The sequence below is a fragment of the Crocodylus siamensis genome, chromosome 4, assembly GCF_052110815.1.
Source record: "Crocodylus siamensis isolate JL-2025a chromosome 4, ASM5211081v1, whole genome shotgun sequence".
Classification (NCBI taxonomy): domain Eukaryota; kingdom Metazoa; phylum Chordata; order Crocodylia; family Crocodylidae; genus Crocodylus; species Crocodylus siamensis.
Genome location: NC_143398.1, coordinates 179,560,925 through 179,579,053, shown reverse-complemented (window position 1 = coordinate 179,579,053; position 18,129 = coordinate 179,560,925). Strand labels below are relative to the sequence as shown.

Here is an 18,129-nt window from a genome sequence, read left to right as displayed (position 1 = left end):
TTTTCCAGAGACTCAGTTAGGCTGTAATAGAATTGTATTAGGCTCCTAAGTCTATTTATATACTGAATTGGTGAAATAGAACCATAATGCCTATTAAATGAAGGAGGACTGAGCATTTGAACTCTTTGCAGAGTTGTTATAGATGTCAGACTTAATAGGTAATAAGGGATTTCCACTCTTATACAAAATCTTTTTATGATTTGTTGTACCTGATATTGTTATTAATAAATGTCTAGATGCAATTTACTAAGCTTTACTGACAGGTTGCAAAACTTAAGATCTTGTCTTTCTTCTTCAGGGTTCTGGAGGTGCCGCTGGACCACCTGGAGAACGTGGCAGGACTGGTCCCTTTGGACGAAAGGTATCTCCTGAAAATTATATTTGGAGCAACCTCAGAAGGGCGGAAGGAGCCCCTACTTGGGAATGAGCAGCAACTGTTGTGTTGCAGCAGTAATGTGTGCTAGTGATAGAAATGAACTAAATTACTCCAACTTTGAAGCTGGATAAAGTAGGGGTAAAGCTGGAGGAGATTTGCTACATCACTCATGCAGGCTAACTGTTACAGCTTAACATTAGCTGAAAGTTGTGTGAAGTAGCTTGCTCACCCTTTTGAAGCAGCTCCAAGTATGCATTTGTCTGTGCCCTAAAACAGCAATGAAAAGTTGCCAAATCCAAGTTTAAATTTGTTATGATACTGTCAATCAACAGACTTTTAGTAAACTGTGTTTTGTCCTCCGATGGAAAGGCATGAGATGAAACAAAGCAGAGCCCAGGTCTCTGGCTGTTTCGCTAGAATCTGAGTTCATTTAACTGAGGACCTTGTTACGTATTAATTTTAGGCAGCTGCTGTATTGTCCACACACATTAACACCTGAAACTAGTTTTAAGCACACTTTAGGCAGTTTAAAGTTACACCATTCCAGGGCAGATTTATCTTTGATCCGTGTTACCCAGTTTATGTTCCATTAATGTGTGGCCACTCCCCATAGATAAGCTACTCAAGCTGTAGTCCTCCAGCATCCCAGGATGCACTCTTTGCTTCCTGCCACCTCCTGTTCTGTGTGGACAAACGTTCCACCCCCTGAATTCTACTGCCCAGGGGGCGGTTCTGGCATCAAGCCAATTCCTTCTCCTGCTCCTTGGGGTGCTAATGTCCCATGCCAAGGGGTACAACCCCATGCAAACAGCCTGCAGAGCACATGCCACCTAGCCAGGTCACAGGGCACAGATGGGTCCAAGAGTGGGGTGTATGGGGTTGGGGGAGGAACAAGGTAAGGGGCCAGGTTGGGTCCCCATGAGCAGGGGCTTCCTTCCCAGGGCAGGGGCTGAGTTCCCCCAAAAGCGCTTTCCCTCTCTGTTCCCACCTCTTAGCCACCTCAGAAGAACAACTAGGATCTCCTACACCCAATCCCAAATCCCAATTTATTTAGACATGAGGCCTTTAATTTACATGCTCTATTTCTTTTTAAATTCTTTTTTTCCTTTTTTTTTTTTACTTCTGATTTTATCCTTCAGTGGCTGACTTCCTTCATTTCACCACCCTTCCTCCTGTTTCATTATCCATCCCCATCCCTCATCCCAGGTCCCCTGCCCTCCCCAACACATCTCTCATATGCCCCCTGTCTAGAGCAGGGATGGAAGTCTACTCTGTCTCATGAGCCCTGTAGTGGCAACTCACAGCTGTAAGTCTTACTGAAGCCTCTGTTTACCACCCTCTAGTAAAAAGTCACAGTTGTGTAGGTAGGGGCAGTCAGAGAAGATATTTAGCCTTAATGGCTGAGTCCAGACATAGAGGCATTCATGGTTTGTGGTGCTGCAGGGTGCCTTCAACTGGCTGCTCTGCTGTCTCCATTTGCTTCAGAGCTGTCTGCTCCCCTGTCTCAGGGCACACTGTGCTGCAGCCAGCTGCTCTGTGGCTGGGAGCTTCCCTCCACTTAGGGGCTCCATGTGCCTCAGATTGGGGGCTCCACAGTGAAACCCCTGTGCTGAGGCATATGGAGATGGGGGAGCAGCCTGCCTGCTTGCTTCCCCATCTTAAGGCACACCGTGCCCTAAACAGCCAGGGAGTGGCTGGGACACAGGGTGCCTTAGCGTGGGGCTCCACAGTGCACAGAGATGGGGGAGCAGGCAGCCCTGGCCTGCCAGTCCCCTATCTCCATGTGCTGATCCCCAGCGGTCTGGGGCACAGAGTGCTTCAGCTCAGGGGGTGGCTAGCCTCTGCTGAGGCACCCTGTGCTCCAGGCAGCACCCCCTGCAACATATAGAGGAGTGGGACAACTTGTCCTGCTGCAAAGCAAATGGACAGGGGAATGCATTAAGGCACAAACTAGCAGCACAAATTTTTGGTGCTACTATTTGTACTTCTGCAAAGGCATGCCCCTGCTCGTGTGGAGACAGCCAAGGTGCAACTGCTGTGAACCTGAGTTAGCACTAAAAACAATCAACAGTTTAGCAGCTCAAAGTACAATATGTAACAAGGCCCTAAAAGGTATATTTTAGAATGTGAATGTCTTTGAGACTGGTAAGCCTTGTTCTGAGCTGTTTCCTCAGCTGGTATCTGTCAGTAAAACTACACTGCTTTTGTTAACTGACACCACATGATGATCTGAATCTTTCTTTACTTCATGATCATTATAGCTGTTATGCTGTACACACACACACACACACACACACACACACACACTGTCTGGTATGTAATGGTTTGGTATGGAATGGTGTACAACAAATGGTGGCACATTGGGCAGGATTTGGCAGGACTCCTAAATCACACTATCAGCGTCTGTGAAATGGCTGGTCAGGCAAAAGAACAAGCAGAGTTCGATTCATACACTTTTGGTCGTATGAACATGGCCATGCATTTCTTCCTGGTAGGGAATACTGCAGGACAATCTGTAGAATACAACCAAGGTATAACTGGGGAGACTGAGAGAAATAAGTCAAATTTTACATTTTGTTGTATGCTAAAACGTTACTACCCTTTTCAGGGTGAACCTGGTGATTCCGGACCCCCAGGACCAAATGGATTTCCCGGCCAACGAGGAGAAACAGTAAGCATGGACTTGAACACTTCTAAGGGTTGTGGTCCATGCCTCTTCTTATGTGATTGGCAAAATTGCCTGAAGCAAAGAATTGGCTTCCTGCTATCCCCTCTCTATAGCTCATTGTAAAAGATACAAAGAAAAATTATGCCTCAGTGTTTTACTTGTGTGTTAATTTTTTTAAAGATGGCAGTCACTTTCAGGAGGAGGTTTTACACTGCTGTATGGATACTGTTAGTTGATTCCTTTGTCTCTTGTAAACTATTAATATCCTAGAATACTTCACAGTGAGCAGGAGTGGAATGGATATATTGTACTTTAGACACTAACTACTCTCTCTGTTTGTGGATATATTGAACAGTACAGGAAGTATTGCTATCTCTATCTCTATGGTGGCACCATAGAGAGACTAACTTGTTGTATAAGCTTCTGTAGGCAACAACCTCCTTCATTCGATACTATGAATGGACTACAACCTCTCTATATAGCTCCAACTTACCCAGTTGCAGAGGGATAGCACCACCCCATAAGTGGTGTCTGTTTTTCCTGACCCATTGCACAAAGCCCGGATGGATACCCCAAGTTCCTAGTATCCTAAACTTAATGCATACAACCATCCTTAAAAGTCAACTGTAGGTATCACGTCACAGGGCCTGATTCCCCTTACTCCATGTGGGACAGAAGCTGAGGAGGAGGAATAAGGAAGAACAAACACAAGTCCTAATTTTGCAAGTGCTTGTATATGTGTTAGGTTAAGAGTCTGCAGGATCATGCAAACAGTGTCCAGTCTTGTTCCCTGCACATGTGTAATACATAGTAATTTTGTTGCTGTTGTTTTTGCTAATTTTAGGGAGAAGATGGACAAAGTGCAACTGGTGCTTCAGGACCTAAAGGCAAAAAGGTATATCAAACCTCCCTGTGTCTGTCTAATAGTAGAGCTTCATGGAGCTTAAAAATTACCCGTAAATATTGGAGCTAACAGGGGTCTACACTCTATAGTTGGATCTGTGTAGATCAGCCTTTTAGAGATCTCACTGAAGTTAATTTTAATGAACTCTTCTGTATTTCAGGGAGAAAGAGGTTTCCCAGGACCCCCAGGACAAAAGGTATCAAGCAGCTAATGTAATTTACAGCTCATTTCTTAGAGCGTAGCAGTTTGTGCACCATGGAGCCTGGAACTTTAAATACTGTTTATGCTGTTTCTTAAATAGGGAGCATCTGGAGACCGTGGTGGTCCTGGAGGTCTTGGTCTCAAGGGCAACAGAGGCCGCAGAGTAAGCTTTTATCACAATATAACGTTTCACATAATCCCCTAGGTAATAATGGAGTGAAAGCTGCTTGGTTCCAGGAATCTGGAAGGTTTGTTGTACAGCACTGATAGCTCATTTCCATTCTCCTGTGGATTCTCAGTACTGTCATGGTGTAGTTCCAGGAGAAAAATGTGCTGGGCCACATTTTGCTCTGAGTTACGTTAGAGCTTTCAGCTGTACTCACAGAGTTCATTCTGCTCACAGCGAATGGTTTTGCATGCCACAGATAAACTACTACCTGACATAACCTCTGAATGTTGATGCCACAGCAGTTCTGCAAACCAGGAAGGTGGAGGAGGATTCTTCCTGCATGCCACTGCTTTTCAACCTCTCTACCTGGGTATGACTTTGCTCCTAAAACATAGACACACTTAAATGGTTTATTAACATAAATAGTCAGCTGGACAAAATATTTTTCTTGAAGCAGCCTTTATATAGAGATGCCTTTACTCTTTAAAAAACCCTAATCTGCTTTTCAGTGCATTGTTCATAAACCTGCTTTGCTGTTTCATTACGGTGCTGTAGACTATAATGCTCTTAACTCATTAACGCCTATCTACCTTCTGGATTCTATTTGCTTTTAAGAACATTTAAGGCAATCATCAAGGCTGGTGTGAGCTCATATGTAGGGACCTACTTAATTCACAGTTTCACGGGTTTTGGAATTTCGGCGAAGTCTGGAATGGTGTGCAAGTTCTGTGAAATCAACAACAAAAAGAAACCTTAATAAAAATAAAATGCTGGCTCCACACTGAGAGTCAGCAGTCCTCACTGCTTTGGGGGAAGGTGCTGGCTGGTGTGGTGTGATGAGCAGCAGACAAGATGCTGGCTGTCCCCTCCTCCCTTCTCTTCCCCACTGGGGCTTTTCTGCCAATCAGAATTAAGGGGTGGGGCTACACGAAGGGCAGCCAGCAGTCAAGTGGTGGCTGCCCCCTCATCCTTCCTCCCCTGGGGCCTCTTTGCCAGTTGGTGTCAAGGGGTAGGGCCTTTCCAATCATCACCAAGGGGCGGGGCCACCGCAAAAGACTGCGAAATTAGATCTTTATGCCACAATCAACCCATGAAAATTGGTAAGTCCCCCATTGATTTAGGTAGACCCCTAGTTATATAGAATATGAATCAGAGATATTTACTTTACTCTTTCCTAGGGAAATGCAGGAGAACCCGGAGATCCAGGTCAGCCAGGAGACTACGGATATGCAGGATCACCTGTAAGTGCTCATGTTATGAATAGACAATCTACAGACAGGCTTCACCACTGCCCCCTGAGAGCCTCCAAATTTCCTTTGCTGTTTCACTTTATGTTTAGCCTGTATGCCAATAATTAACATAAACCCAGGTTTACCTCACGTCATCTTAAAACTGAACAATTTCCTCCTAACTTATCTTGTACCACTTGTCATGATTCTTACTTTAAGTACTTAACTTGCTGTTATCACTGGAAATTTCACATTGCTTAAGGTTCAATGAGTGATGCAAGGGAGAAGGCAGATGTCTGAGCACTCTTGAGTACCGTAAAGGCTATCAGTGGAAACATACCAATGAAAAGTCTTATCTAGGAACTTGTTGAATCTTTTGTGCTTAGTACCACATATAAGCTATCTTGGATATTGTGGTGAACTCTTACCCTTCCATATACTATCAGCTTAATATAAGAGCTATGGGTTGAGATTGTTTGGATTTTGTCCTGTAAATTACTAGTTTAACATAATTGTCCCTTCTGGCCTAAATATCTGTTAAACCAGTGCGGAAACTTAAGTATCATTAAATAAATGGTCTTTGCATGTGCATATCTAGCTGTGAGTGGGCTTGGAGAGAGAGTGGGAAATGTAGTCTTTGTCTTTATTCTGGATGTAGAACCTTTTGCCCCTGTCACAAGACCTAGGTCCTTTCTCTTTTCATATGTGGGACTAGTCATCAAGGGATAATACAGAATTTCTCAGCTCTTATTTTTCTGACATCTGGGCTTTTGTTGTTCCTTGTAGGATTTTTCCTTTGCTGCATTTGATCAGATGGAAACCTGCCAAATAAAATAGTTAAACCCAAGCCCTTTTCATAACAGTGTAAGCACACAGAAACCTAGTCCTCAGAGGTTTTGGGGACAGGTTGCCAAGCCTGCAGCTGCAGGAATCCTGGGCAGGTGACAAGACTGTGTGGTTACTTGTTTTTTAAAGTAGCAGGAAGTTACCAGTATGCCTACTCTGCTGGGATCTCTTGAGCTGCTGGCATGCATCCTGGAGTCTTTGTTTGATAGCTACAGGGTAGTTATGTCAAGTGCATAGTATGTTGTGTCACTTCCTTTTCCCTTAAACTGACAAGCCAGTTTTCCTTTTGTGGCAGCTTTGGGCAGAAAAGGGTATCTGGCACGGGGTAAGTCCCATGCCAGCTAGTGCAGCATGTGAAAGAACAACTGTTCTACAAGATGGTCTTGCAGAGCTCACCAACAGTTAGTGTGCAAGCTGCCTGATCAAGAGTGTACATGAGTTGCATGCAATTTCTTCTGAGCAGGTGGACCCACTAGCCACCCTTCTGCCTTCAGTGGGTGCATTTACATGAGATGCTAACTGTGCGGTAGCCTAATAATACTGTGCAATATCCCGGCACCACACAAACAGTGCTAATATGCTACTGCACAGTATTATTAGGCTAGTGTGCAGTAGTGTCACTAAAAGGGCATTCAATGGCACTACTGTGCAGTAATTCTAGTTACTGCATACTAATTTACTACTTGATTATACAAGTACTAAATGTTACGTGCAGCAACCACTATGCATTAAATGTGTAGAAGCGCCCACTGAAATGCATTGCCCTCAATCTGTTTTCTGGCAGTCATCTTAGCAAAGAGCTTCCAGGATCAGTGTGAAAACACAAGCCTAGAAACTGCAGTGTGGGAGGGAAGGCTTCTTATTGTCTCAGCACCAAGCTGCATACTCTTTTTTGGCAAAACATAATGGATCCCAAACACTTGCACAGTGACATTCAGCCATTCACCCAGGATCAGCCCAAAGTTCAGGAGCATCATGAATCCCCTGCTTTTAAGAACTCAGCTGATGTTCACCTTCTGCACAGGGATGAAATTCAACCACATGAAATTTAGCTTAATTGCAACAACAATGCTGTGCAATTATAAATTACATAGTAAGGAGTGTGTGTCAAGTTTAGAAAGGCAATTCCTGGCAAAGGAAATTAAAATGTGCAGAGTTTTCTATTTATACCTGGACAGTTCATGAGTAAGCAATAAGTCTAGGTGACTTCCATGTTTTAATTCATTTTTTTCTGTTTTTTTAAAATTTTGACAGGGACTTAGGGGTGATAGAGGAGAAGCCAGAGATGTAAGTTGAATATTACTTTTCTGTTTCCATATTGTTTTGAAATATCTTTCTGCATTACAGTATGCAATAGCTTTCTCTTTTTCATTTACCTCTTTTCTAAAGGAATGTGCGCTTGTTCGGAACATCAAAGACAAATGTCGTGAGTATACCCATGCTATGTTGTATTTCTGTAGCTCAATTGATCATGTTGTATAAACTGAAGTAACTGACCAACTTTTTTTTATTATTTGCAGCTTGCTGCTATGGTAAGTCGTTTCTAATTTATTATTTTTTTGTCCAGATTTTCTATATTAATGGCCAGATGCTCAAATGGTATGAATCAGTCCACTGACTTGAATGGAAATGATTCTATTTATGCCATCTCAGGATCAGGCCTTCCTTTGCCATTTATCAGTAAGAACTATTATTAACCATTTTTAAACGTGAATTTCCTTCAGGTCCCAAGGAATGCCCTGTTTACCCAACAGAACTGGCATTTGCTATAGATACCTCTCAAGGCGTCAATAGGGATGTTTTCAACAGAATGAAACAAGCGGTGCTAAAGGTGGTTAACAATCTGACTATTGCTGAGAGCAACTGCCCACGAGGTGCCCGGGTAGCTCTTGTTACCTACAACAATGAGGTTACCACAGAGATTCGTTTTGCTGACTCCAGAAAGAAATCAAGCCTTATACAACAGCTTGAGAACCTGCAACCAATTCAGACAACAAAGCAACGTAGCCTGGAAACAGCCATGGCTTTTGTAGCCAGGAATACTTTCAAGCGTTCACGCAGTGGTTTTCTTATGAAGAAGGTGGCTGTTTTCTTCAGCAACGGACCAACAAGGTCATCTTCACAACTTACTGATGCTGTGCTGAAACTGTATGATGCTGGAGTTTGGCCTGTATTCCTTACTAACAGAGACGATTCAGTTCTCGTAAACGCACTGAAGGTTTGGATCACTAATACCTTATTTATGGCTTTTTCTTTCATGGCCACAATATAGCTCCCAGTATGTGATCCAGGGCCTCTTGAAATCAACAGAAACATGCCTTTGGACTCCCAGTAGAGTCCAAAGGCATGTTTCTGTTGATTTCAAGAGGCCCTGGATCACATTTTACATCTATGTAGTTTGGAAAAAAGACTATATAAGCAAGGAGCAGATTTGAACAGTACCAGATTATTTCACAGCACAGTGCATTGTGTGAAAAGATATTATTTAGCTGTATTATAGACCATAGACCAAGAATCCACTTGGTGGGGCACTGTACAAGATGATCCTTGCCCCAAAGAGTTTACAAGTAAAGGGGAAGTGTAGGAGTGCAAGGCCATGCTTTATGAAATGGCCTTGGTGCCATAATGCTGAGCCTTGAAACACCTAACTTGTAGACACCAGGCTCTCACAATGGAATCCACAGCTGTAAATTAGGTACCTAGGGGACATATACAATGCCTGGGAAAAGTTAGGCATAGCAGAGTGTGGATCCAACAAAACCAGCATAGTGAGTGAGGAATAGCATAGTGCTAGCCAGCAGGGAAATACTGAAGATAAGGGTGTATTTTAAATTCACAGGACTTCAGTCCTTTTTCAGTTGTACTAGAAGGTGTCTCTTTCCATTTAGAATTCACAGCCAGGAAGCCTCTCCAAGGAAGGTGTCTATTCCTATTCTTTTGGAGCCTGAACAAATGATTACTTTTTCTTTAAGAACACAGCCAGATGAGTCAGTGCTTAGAACATGTCCAAAACTCAGTGGTTAGACACTCACCTGGAAAGTAGAAGCCCTGGGTTTAATTTCCTGCTTGAGCTGAGGGGATTTGAACCCACATTTCTCACCACCCAGGGGCGTTCCCTAGCCTGTTCTAGGGTGTGTATGGGGGAGCAGACCAATTTGGAAGGCAAACCAATGTGCAGAAAAAAGAATGCAAGAGTCATTGGACCAAAGAAGAGGAGGGAGCAAGAGTGAACAAGATTCCATAGTGTAGTGATCGCAACAGCCAGGTGAAAGCAAGGGTATTTTGTGATTCAAGTGTCTGCTCCCAGTGCTGTTTGTGTATTTTACATTAAATAGGCATTAAAACATAACACATCCCTGGAGTAGGGGATGAACCCTGGAATTTCTGCCTAAATTCAAGTTTAATAAGCTAAATCCTTGTTTGGAGCTGGCACCAAACAACATGACTGGGAAAGAGTTTAAGACAGACCCAACAATAGATCCACATCCTTGATTGTGTGCCTTAATCACAAGCTCCCACCTACCCCTAGAGCCTTAAAGTTTACATCTGAAAAATACTGTATAATGAGCCCCATGCCTTTTTTGTTTTTTTTGGCTTTTGTCTAAACCAGATCAATAACACCGCAGTGGGACATGCTACCGTCCTTCCTACTGGCGGAGATCAGTTGAATCAAACTATTCAGAGATTACTGAGATGTCATATTTGTTTGGGTAAGGCATTTGATATCTCTTCTCTGTGATTCTGATCAGTTAGTGTCAGATTCTTTTTTTGTAGGCCTGTGTCATAGATTGTAAGGGGCTGGAAGGGACCTTGCAAGCTCATTGGGTGCAGCCCCCCTACACTAGGCAGAAAAGACAACTGGGGTCTGGTGACCCGAGTGAGGTGACTGTCCAGTCTCCTCTTGAAGGTTTCTTGAAGGTGGATTGCACCACCTCAGGGGGGAGGTTATTCTACAGTCTGGACACCCTGACTATGAAGAAGTTTTTCCTAGAGCCTGAAGCAGTCTTCCAAGAGTTTGTGGCCATTACTCCTGGTTTTCCCCAAGGGTGCCCTGGTGAACAGTTGTTCTCTGAGCCCTTGATGTATTCCCTTGATGTAGTGGTAAGCTGCTACCAAGTCCCCTCTCAGCTTTCTCTTTTTTTAGGCTGAAGAGGCCCAAGTCCCTCAGCCTTTCCTCATGTAGCTTCCCTTGCAAGTCTCTAATCATATGGGTGGCTCTTCTCTGGACTCTCTCAAGCTTTTCCACCTCCTTGTTAAAGTGCAGCATCCAGAACTGGATGCAATACTCCAGTTGCGGTTTCACCAATGCCGAATAAAGTGGAAGAATCATTTCCTTGGTTTTACATGAGATGCATCAGTTGATGCATGCCAGAATATTGTTTGCCCTGCTGGCTATAGCATCCCACTGACGGCTCATGTTCATGCTATAGTCTATTATTACCCCACGGTCGCTTTCAGTCGTGGTGCTAGTCATGGGTGGCTGGTGCCTCCTGAGTCTGGGGGGCACCCATGGAAGCCGCCAGCAGCGTCAGTGGTGGGGACATAGCTGGTAGCATCCACAGATGCTGCTGGTGGCATCGGCGGCAGGGGTGGAGCTGGCAAGCTCCCACAGACACCACTGGTGGCATTGGCAGTGGGGGCATGTTGAACACCCGCAGGTACCTGTGCCCCACCACCAATCACCTATGGTGCTAGTCAAATTGACAATAGCCATGTCATTCAGTGGGAATGTGCCAGCATGCTATAGCTCTTACACAGTTTAAGATGGGTTCCTTTAATGTGCATATTTCTTTGCTGAACTCTTAGGTTTGAGAGAAATTCAGAATAAAATTGCTTATTCCATTGCATTTTAGAACAGTAGCTCTGCAGCGTGAACATTTTTCTGAGCACTCTCAAAATGGCTCACTTCTTTTCTCTGAGATTCAGTCCTCTACTGCCTAGTCCTATTACCAAATTTTGCAGCTGGGCAGAAGCCTGAAGGATCACAGTGGATTCCATAGCAAGAGATTCTCAGATTCTTCAGAAATGTGTTCAAGTATCTTAAGATATCTCAAGATGAAATATTGTCTGTGTTGTATCACTGATTTATGCTCAAAGCTCGGGAGCATTTTATGTGATGAGAGTCAAGGTTGCAATGTAAAAATATTTAATCTATGGAATATATAAACATAGTACAGATACAAAGGATACAAATGTAATTTGATCATATTACTCTGTAGCTATGTGATCTAATCAAGCCTTTTCTTTTAAAATCAATTCACTTGCATCTAGTGATATGAATGCCAATGGTATGGAAACAAAGGCCAGATTATTACTTGATTTGCCTTTAGAGCAAAACAGGGGGGCAGGTAGTAAAGTGGTTAAAGTAACTTATGTTAGCTCCAGCATCATGACTTCTAACCTCTCTCCAAACTCTTACTGAAGGTCATCACCAGTGACACAGACTGAGAAATTAAATGTGACTAGATGTGATGCTGTCCATTCCATCTGAGCTGTTGGTTACAGAAACTGGTGTGTGCCTTAACCATTGTAGTATGTTGGGCTACCAAGACTTGGTAGACCTTTGACCTGTTTGTTCACATAGCAAAACTATATAATTCTCCAGGTAAATTACCAAAATATCCTACAGGAAACCATCTTTGTATTGGTTTAGTCTCATCAGACAATGGGTTATAATTATGTCAAGGAATTATATTCTTAAGGATTTACATATTAAACACCATGTGTTTTTTTTCCCAGATACATGCGATCCTGATACTGACTGTGAACCTGTTGTTCGAAGGACTGGTGTCAGAGACAAAAGAGCAGCCTCTACAGATGTAGACACTGACATGGCATTCATCATAGATAGCTCTGAAAGCACAACTCCTCTCCAGTTTAGTGAGATAAAAAAGTATATTTCCTACATAGTAAGACACATGGTAATCAGCTCTGATCCAAAGGCATCACAGCACCACGCAAGAGTAGCAGTTCTCCAACATGCTCCCTATGAGTATGAAACAAACACAAGCTCATCACCAGTGAAAGTAGCGATGTCACTAACAGATTATGGATCCAAAGATAAGATCACTAATTTTATTCAGAATCAAATGACTCAGCTACATGGCACAAGGGCTCTTGGAAGTGCAATTGAATACACAATAGCACAAGTTTTTGAAAGTGCACCTAACCCAAGGGATCTGAAAGTCATAGTTTTGATGATGACTGGAAAAGTTAAAAAAGAAGAACTTGAATATCTTCAAAGAGTTGTTGTACATGCTAAATGCAAAGGATATGCCTTTGTTGTGATGGGGATTGGGAAGAGGGTGAATGTCAAGAATATCTACAGCTTGGCTAGTGAGCCAAATGATGTGTTCTTCAAATTAGTTGATAAGCCATCTGAGTTGCAGGAAGATTCCTTACTGCGTTTTGGGAGACTGTTACCATCTTTTATAAGCAGTAAGTATAACAACATGCAGTACAAACATGGGAAAGTGTCAATATGAATCTTTAATAGTATAATATGGGGATGGGGAAAGCAAGAAAGTAAAGGAAAATAGCAGTTGCTGGGATACCTTTTTTGTTTACTAATCTGACATTTTAACTAGAGAAAGGCTAAAAGCCCAAAGCTCAAATCTGAAGATCCAGAAATGGTATGAAAATTTGACTTTGAAATAAGCTAATCCAACTGGCCTGAATCGTGAGGGAGGATGAATGAAACCCTAACCCTAAACTCTGGAGCTCCTGGGAAGTCTAGATTTCAATCTGACCTGAAGCTCAGAGATAGAACGAATTATAAAAATGTTCATCCTTTTACTTTGCATTTGCAAATTAATTCCCTAAGAGAAGAGTTCTGTGTTGGCTGCTTTCTGCAGTGCAAAATCTTTATCCATATGAAATGCTTGCAAAGTCATTGTAAAGCAGTGAATCACAGAGACTGTAGAGATACTCAAGGACTTGATTCATAGATTCATAGATTTCTAGAGTCAGAAGGGACCTATTAGATCATTGGGTCCACACCAGGCAGGAAAGAACACTGGGGTTAGGTAACCCCAGCCAGATCCCTGTCTAATCCCCTCTTGAACATCTCCAGGGTAGGGGAAAGCACCACCTCCCTTGGAAGCCCATTCCATATTTTGGCAACCCTTACCATAAAGAAGTTCTTCCTTATGTCCAATCTAAATCTGTTCTCCTTCAGTTTGTGGCCATTATTTTTGGTAACCCTGAGGGGTGCCCTGGTAAACAGAGTGTCCCTTATTCCCTGCTGGCCCCGCCTAATGAGTTTGTAGGCAGCCACAAGATTGCCTCTCAGCCTTCTCTTGCGGAGGCTGAAGAGATTCAGATCCCTCAGTCTGTCTTCATAGGATCTTACCTGCAGGCCCTCAACCATACGAGTAGCCCTCCTCTGAACCCTCTCAAGGTTATCCACATCCCTCTTGAAGTACAGCGCCCAAAACTGGATGCAGTACTCCATCTGTGGCCTCACCAATACTGCATAGAGGGGAATTATCACTTCCCTAGACCTGCTTGTGATATTCCTGCTGATGCAGGAAAGAGTGTGGTTAGCCCTGCTTATTACCTCATTTTGAATTTGATTTGAATGCTTTTCTTGTCTTTGCTGTCCTACACATGCTAAAGACTCCCTAGGAGTTTGTCCTTCTTAACCCCACCACAGCACCCTGCCAGCTTGCCTAAACAAGGGCTTACAGTTTTCAGAGCTTAATTGTTCAGGTCTAAGAATTCTGCTAGCCAGAAATACAAGTCATACTCATTATTTCAGCTCTCTGTTATGTAGAAGGAGGATAACTTTGTTCCATGTGGTTTACTTTGAATATCTCCCCTGAGACAATATCTTGAAAAATACTGTTCTCTTGCCTCCTTACACAGGGGCTGGGCAGTAGGGGTGGGGCATTGTCCAGGTAGAGACAAGCCTGATCTTGGATTATCTGTTTATCTCCTCACACCTCACTTATTTCCTTGCACCCTGCAAAAGATGTGGTGGCAGCCCAGAGTACCCCAGTACCCTAGCTGAGAATCACAGGATTAGATACTCTCTATTATGTTATGTATATTATTGCAGGTTGTCCTGAAATGAATTGCAAACTTATGATCACCTCTAAAGTTTTATACCTCACAGTAATACATTTACATTTGTAAGCAACAACTTAAATTTTAGTAATCAAACCAAATGAGATCAGATGTGCCATAAAGCTATTAAGAGTAGAGCCTGACCTCCATTTTACACACAGCTTAAGACCAAAGTGGGATCTGCATTAACACAAAGTAATTGCTTTGCTCATTTGAAGCATTCGCCATTTTTAATACCATTTTAAACAATATTTAATGTTGAGTTGTATTTCTCTGTAGGTGAAAATGCTTTTTACCTGTCTCCAGACGTAAGGAAGCAATGTGATTGGTTCCAGGGTGATCAGCCAGCTAAGAACCCTACTAAATTTGGCCAAAAAACAATGTAAGTTCAACCAAATGAGTTCCAATCACTGTCTTTGTATTGCTTTTAAAATTCTGTTGAAACCCTGATATAAGAACTTCCCTAATGTTCTCTAAGTTTCATACAAGTTTGTTAGCCTCTTTTCAGTTTTCCTAGTGCATTATGAAGGGACTGTCTGTTTTTAGATACTTTTCCACTCTGGAGTCATGTGTGTTTGGTCATGTTTTGCAGCATATTCGTTATTTGCAGCTATTTTCGTTATTTAGGCTATGTTTTCCAAAAATTACTAGTCCCAAGAAGAACACCAAAAATTGAGATGTTCCAAAATGCGAATTGCTTCTGGAAACAATAATTATAAATTTTAGTCATGATTTGGGAGTGAAACCTTTAAGTGGGGTCAGTAGACTCAAATCTATAAGTTCTCAGTTCATGAAAATCCCAGTGATTTCAATGATAACTCCAAGTTTGGAGCAAGCAAGATGGGGTCCTTATCTTCCCTACATTTTAGTTCATTTGTCTATTAGGGTGTGGACATACAAACATCTGGATGGAGCGGTGTTAAAATTATAGCAATATCACTCCATTTGAATCATTGTCAGTTGGTTTGCACATAACAATAAGAACTTAACAGCTGCTGCCCTTTTGAAGAGCCTCCAAATGGAAGCATATCCACACCTCTAGTTGTCCTTCTTTCTGTTCTTTCACTTGTATCACTGTAAATGACCATGAAGATGAGTCTGCTATCAGGCAATATGTATGGTGACAGTTGTTGCATTTTAACATAATCAGCATAATTGGCACAAGCATTGTACCATAGAGTGGCTATGCCAGGATGACTCAATCTGTATAGTGATAGGTGCAATATATGAACGAAGACCAGGAGGCAGACAACCAGATGTGTTTGAAAGTGAGAAAGATGAATTTCTTTTCCAACAAGTATGTGTGATATTTTCATATCTGTATACCAATCTAAGCAACAACCCACTCCATTTGTAATATTCCTGCCACCATAGCCTTAAGGGTGGTCTCTTCCAGTATGACAAGGAAAAGAAACATATTCTAATTCGTCTGTGGGCATGGTATATAGTTCATGCAAGTCCATGGCAAGAATTCCATTGATCCCTATGGACTTCAGATCCTCTACCTTCAGAACTGTAATATAACACTAAAGATACTTTTGCTCGATGTGTCGATATGTTATATTATCTAGAAAAATATGCCTGTTGATAACTGTTTTTTTGTTTAAATAGGTATTTTGCAACCAATGTTACTAAAAACATAAGTGTAGGTACAAGTACTGGCACCAGTGCTAGGACCAAAACCAGCGACAGCAACACCATGGCAGTCACCAGTGCCAGCACCATTGCACACACCACTGCAGGCACCACAGTGGGCCCCATGACCAGCATTACAGCAACTACCACTACCAGCACCACCACCACCACCACCACCACCACCACTGCCACCACCACTACCACTGCAAGTGCCACTGCACGTCCTCAAAAAAAAGCAGCAGGTGGGTACAGGAATAGTCATGCCTCCCATTTTTAATGTCATGGTTTGGGATCTGATCAATGATATTTTGCATTCATGTCTCAAATACTGTGAAATAAGTCAGAAAACACTCTCCTGTCTGCTTCACCTCCACTCTCCCAAAGCATTTCTATCTTCCCCCTCCCCTGCCCCTCCACCCACCAGAGTCATGAGACCACAGCCTCTCCCATGACATTTTTGAAAAGGAGGTGCACATGGTGTGGTGCCTCAGCACATATAACACAGCACATTTTTCTCCACATAAAAAAGGAAACTAGAATCTTTACTACTATGCCAAAGGCATAGGGCTGTATTATTCTTTGAGAGTGAAGCAAAAACAAATATAACTTTATTGGAATAAGCTACAAAGAGTCTGCAGTGCTGTGAAATAGGAGCTACCAGCAGCAGCTAAAACAGTAGATTTGAAAAAGAAAGGCTAGCTTGATTAGTGGAACATCAACACTATTAAAAAGGAGAGCAGCTATTTAACACCTGTAGAATGAAGAGTTCAGAAGGAATTAGGTAGATTTTAATGACCCATGAATTGAATTGATTCTCTCACTGCTGCCTGAACAGAAATGCTGCCGCTGCTGCCAAACACTTAGTTTTAAACTTCGGGTGGATCAGCAATCAAAGAGGGCTGCAACTCCACCACTGCACCCTCCCCCTCACCAAGGAAGATGCTCTAGAAGACGCAAGGCAAAGTGGACAGGAGAGCACTTTTACATTGCCTCTGCTCACCACAACTCGGGAAGGACAATAGAGCAACTGCCTCTTGGAGACAGGGGGCTGCAGAGCTGCACTGATGTTGCAGCACTACTGTATGGTGGGGGAAAAGCAGACCTGCAGGATGCAGCAGCTCCCTGCTGTGCTCTTTCCTTGGAGAGCATGTAACCTGGTAATTCTGAAATGTTCCTGTTGGGAAGCATGGCCGGGGGCTGCACATGTGTCCATGGCTGAAGCGCTGCGTTTTGGAATTGCTTCAGAGTGCAGCTGCACTTTGGAATGCATCAAGCGTTAGGCCTGTCTCCACGCAGAGAGGCCATGTTTACATGTCTGCGTTGTGTCAGCAGAGTTAGGCTGCCTATGGCTGTGAAAAGATCACACCCTGTAGCCTCTACTTCAGCATTGGCAAAATCCCCAATATAGACACAGCTCTGGCATCAGAAAGTGCCTTCCGTTAGCAAATCTTCTGTCCTTTGGGTGCCAGAGCTGGTGTAGCTCTGGCACCCAAAAAACTCCTCCTTCCAGCAGAGCTGCATCCACTCCCACTGCCCCAGCTACTGTACAAATGCCACCAGAGTTAAAGCCAAAGGCCTTGGGGGTTGTGTGGCTCTCCCTGAATCAGAAACCAGACAATATTTATACAAAGCCTGGCTCAAAGATATTGCATATACTTAAGTGCATTGTTGGTTCGGTCAGTTATACTGAGAAGTCACAGATTGTGCAAAACAAAGGCAATGCAGACATCCTATATAAGAAAACAAAGTGTCTTTTCGTGTGAGCAATGCCAACTTTAGCAGAGTTTTAACATATACTTTGGTCCAGGGGTTTGTACAGCTCTTTAGGAAATGAAACCAACAACACTATATGGCAAAGTGGATGTATGCTAGATCTTTGTAGAGGAACATGCCTCAGTATAATCGTATTATTATGATTTCATTAGGGGTCAACTTTTTCATCAGCATCTGTACACATCACAAGGTTCAATACGTTTTCAGGCAGCATTTCTCATCCAGTGTTTTATTGCAGTTTTGTCTAGGGCCGGGAAAACT

The 18,129-nt window shown here is 42.9% G+C and overlaps 1 protein-coding gene across 6 annotated transcripts in view; it reads left to right on the top strand.

The window, feature by feature from the left end:
* Positions 1 to 18,129, top strand: part of COL6A3 (collagen type VI alpha 3 chain) — a 120,390-nt gene that overhangs the window by 81,250 nt on the left and 21,011 nt on the right. For all 6 annotated transcript variants that reach the window (XM_090045006.1, XM_090045005.1, XM_090045004.1 and 3 more), the window contains 14 exons: positions 299 to 361; positions 2,985 to 3,047; positions 3,889 to 3,939; positions 4,109 to 4,144; positions 4,250 to 4,312; positions 5,497 to 5,559; positions 7,648 to 7,680; positions 7,783 to 7,819; positions 7,914 to 7,925; positions 8,118 to 8,611; positions 10,004 to 10,103; positions 12,133 to 12,831; positions 14,740 to 14,842; positions 16,072 to 16,337. In XM_090045006.1, coding sequence (XP_089901132.1) covers positions 299 to 361; positions 2,985 to 3,047; positions 3,889 to 3,939; positions 4,109 to 4,144; positions 4,250 to 4,312; positions 5,497 to 5,559; positions 7,648 to 7,680; positions 7,783 to 7,819; positions 7,914 to 7,925; positions 8,118 to 8,611; positions 10,004 to 10,103; positions 12,133 to 12,831; positions 14,740 to 14,842; positions 16,072 to 16,337 — 2,083 coding nt within the window. The remainder of the gene's footprint in view (positions 1 to 298; positions 362 to 2,984; positions 3,048 to 3,888; positions 3,940 to 4,108; positions 4,145 to 4,249; positions 4,313 to 5,496; positions 5,560 to 7,647; positions 7,681 to 7,782; positions 7,820 to 7,913; positions 7,926 to 8,117; positions 8,612 to 10,003; positions 10,104 to 12,132; positions 12,832 to 14,739; positions 14,843 to 16,071; positions 16,338 to 18,129) is intronic.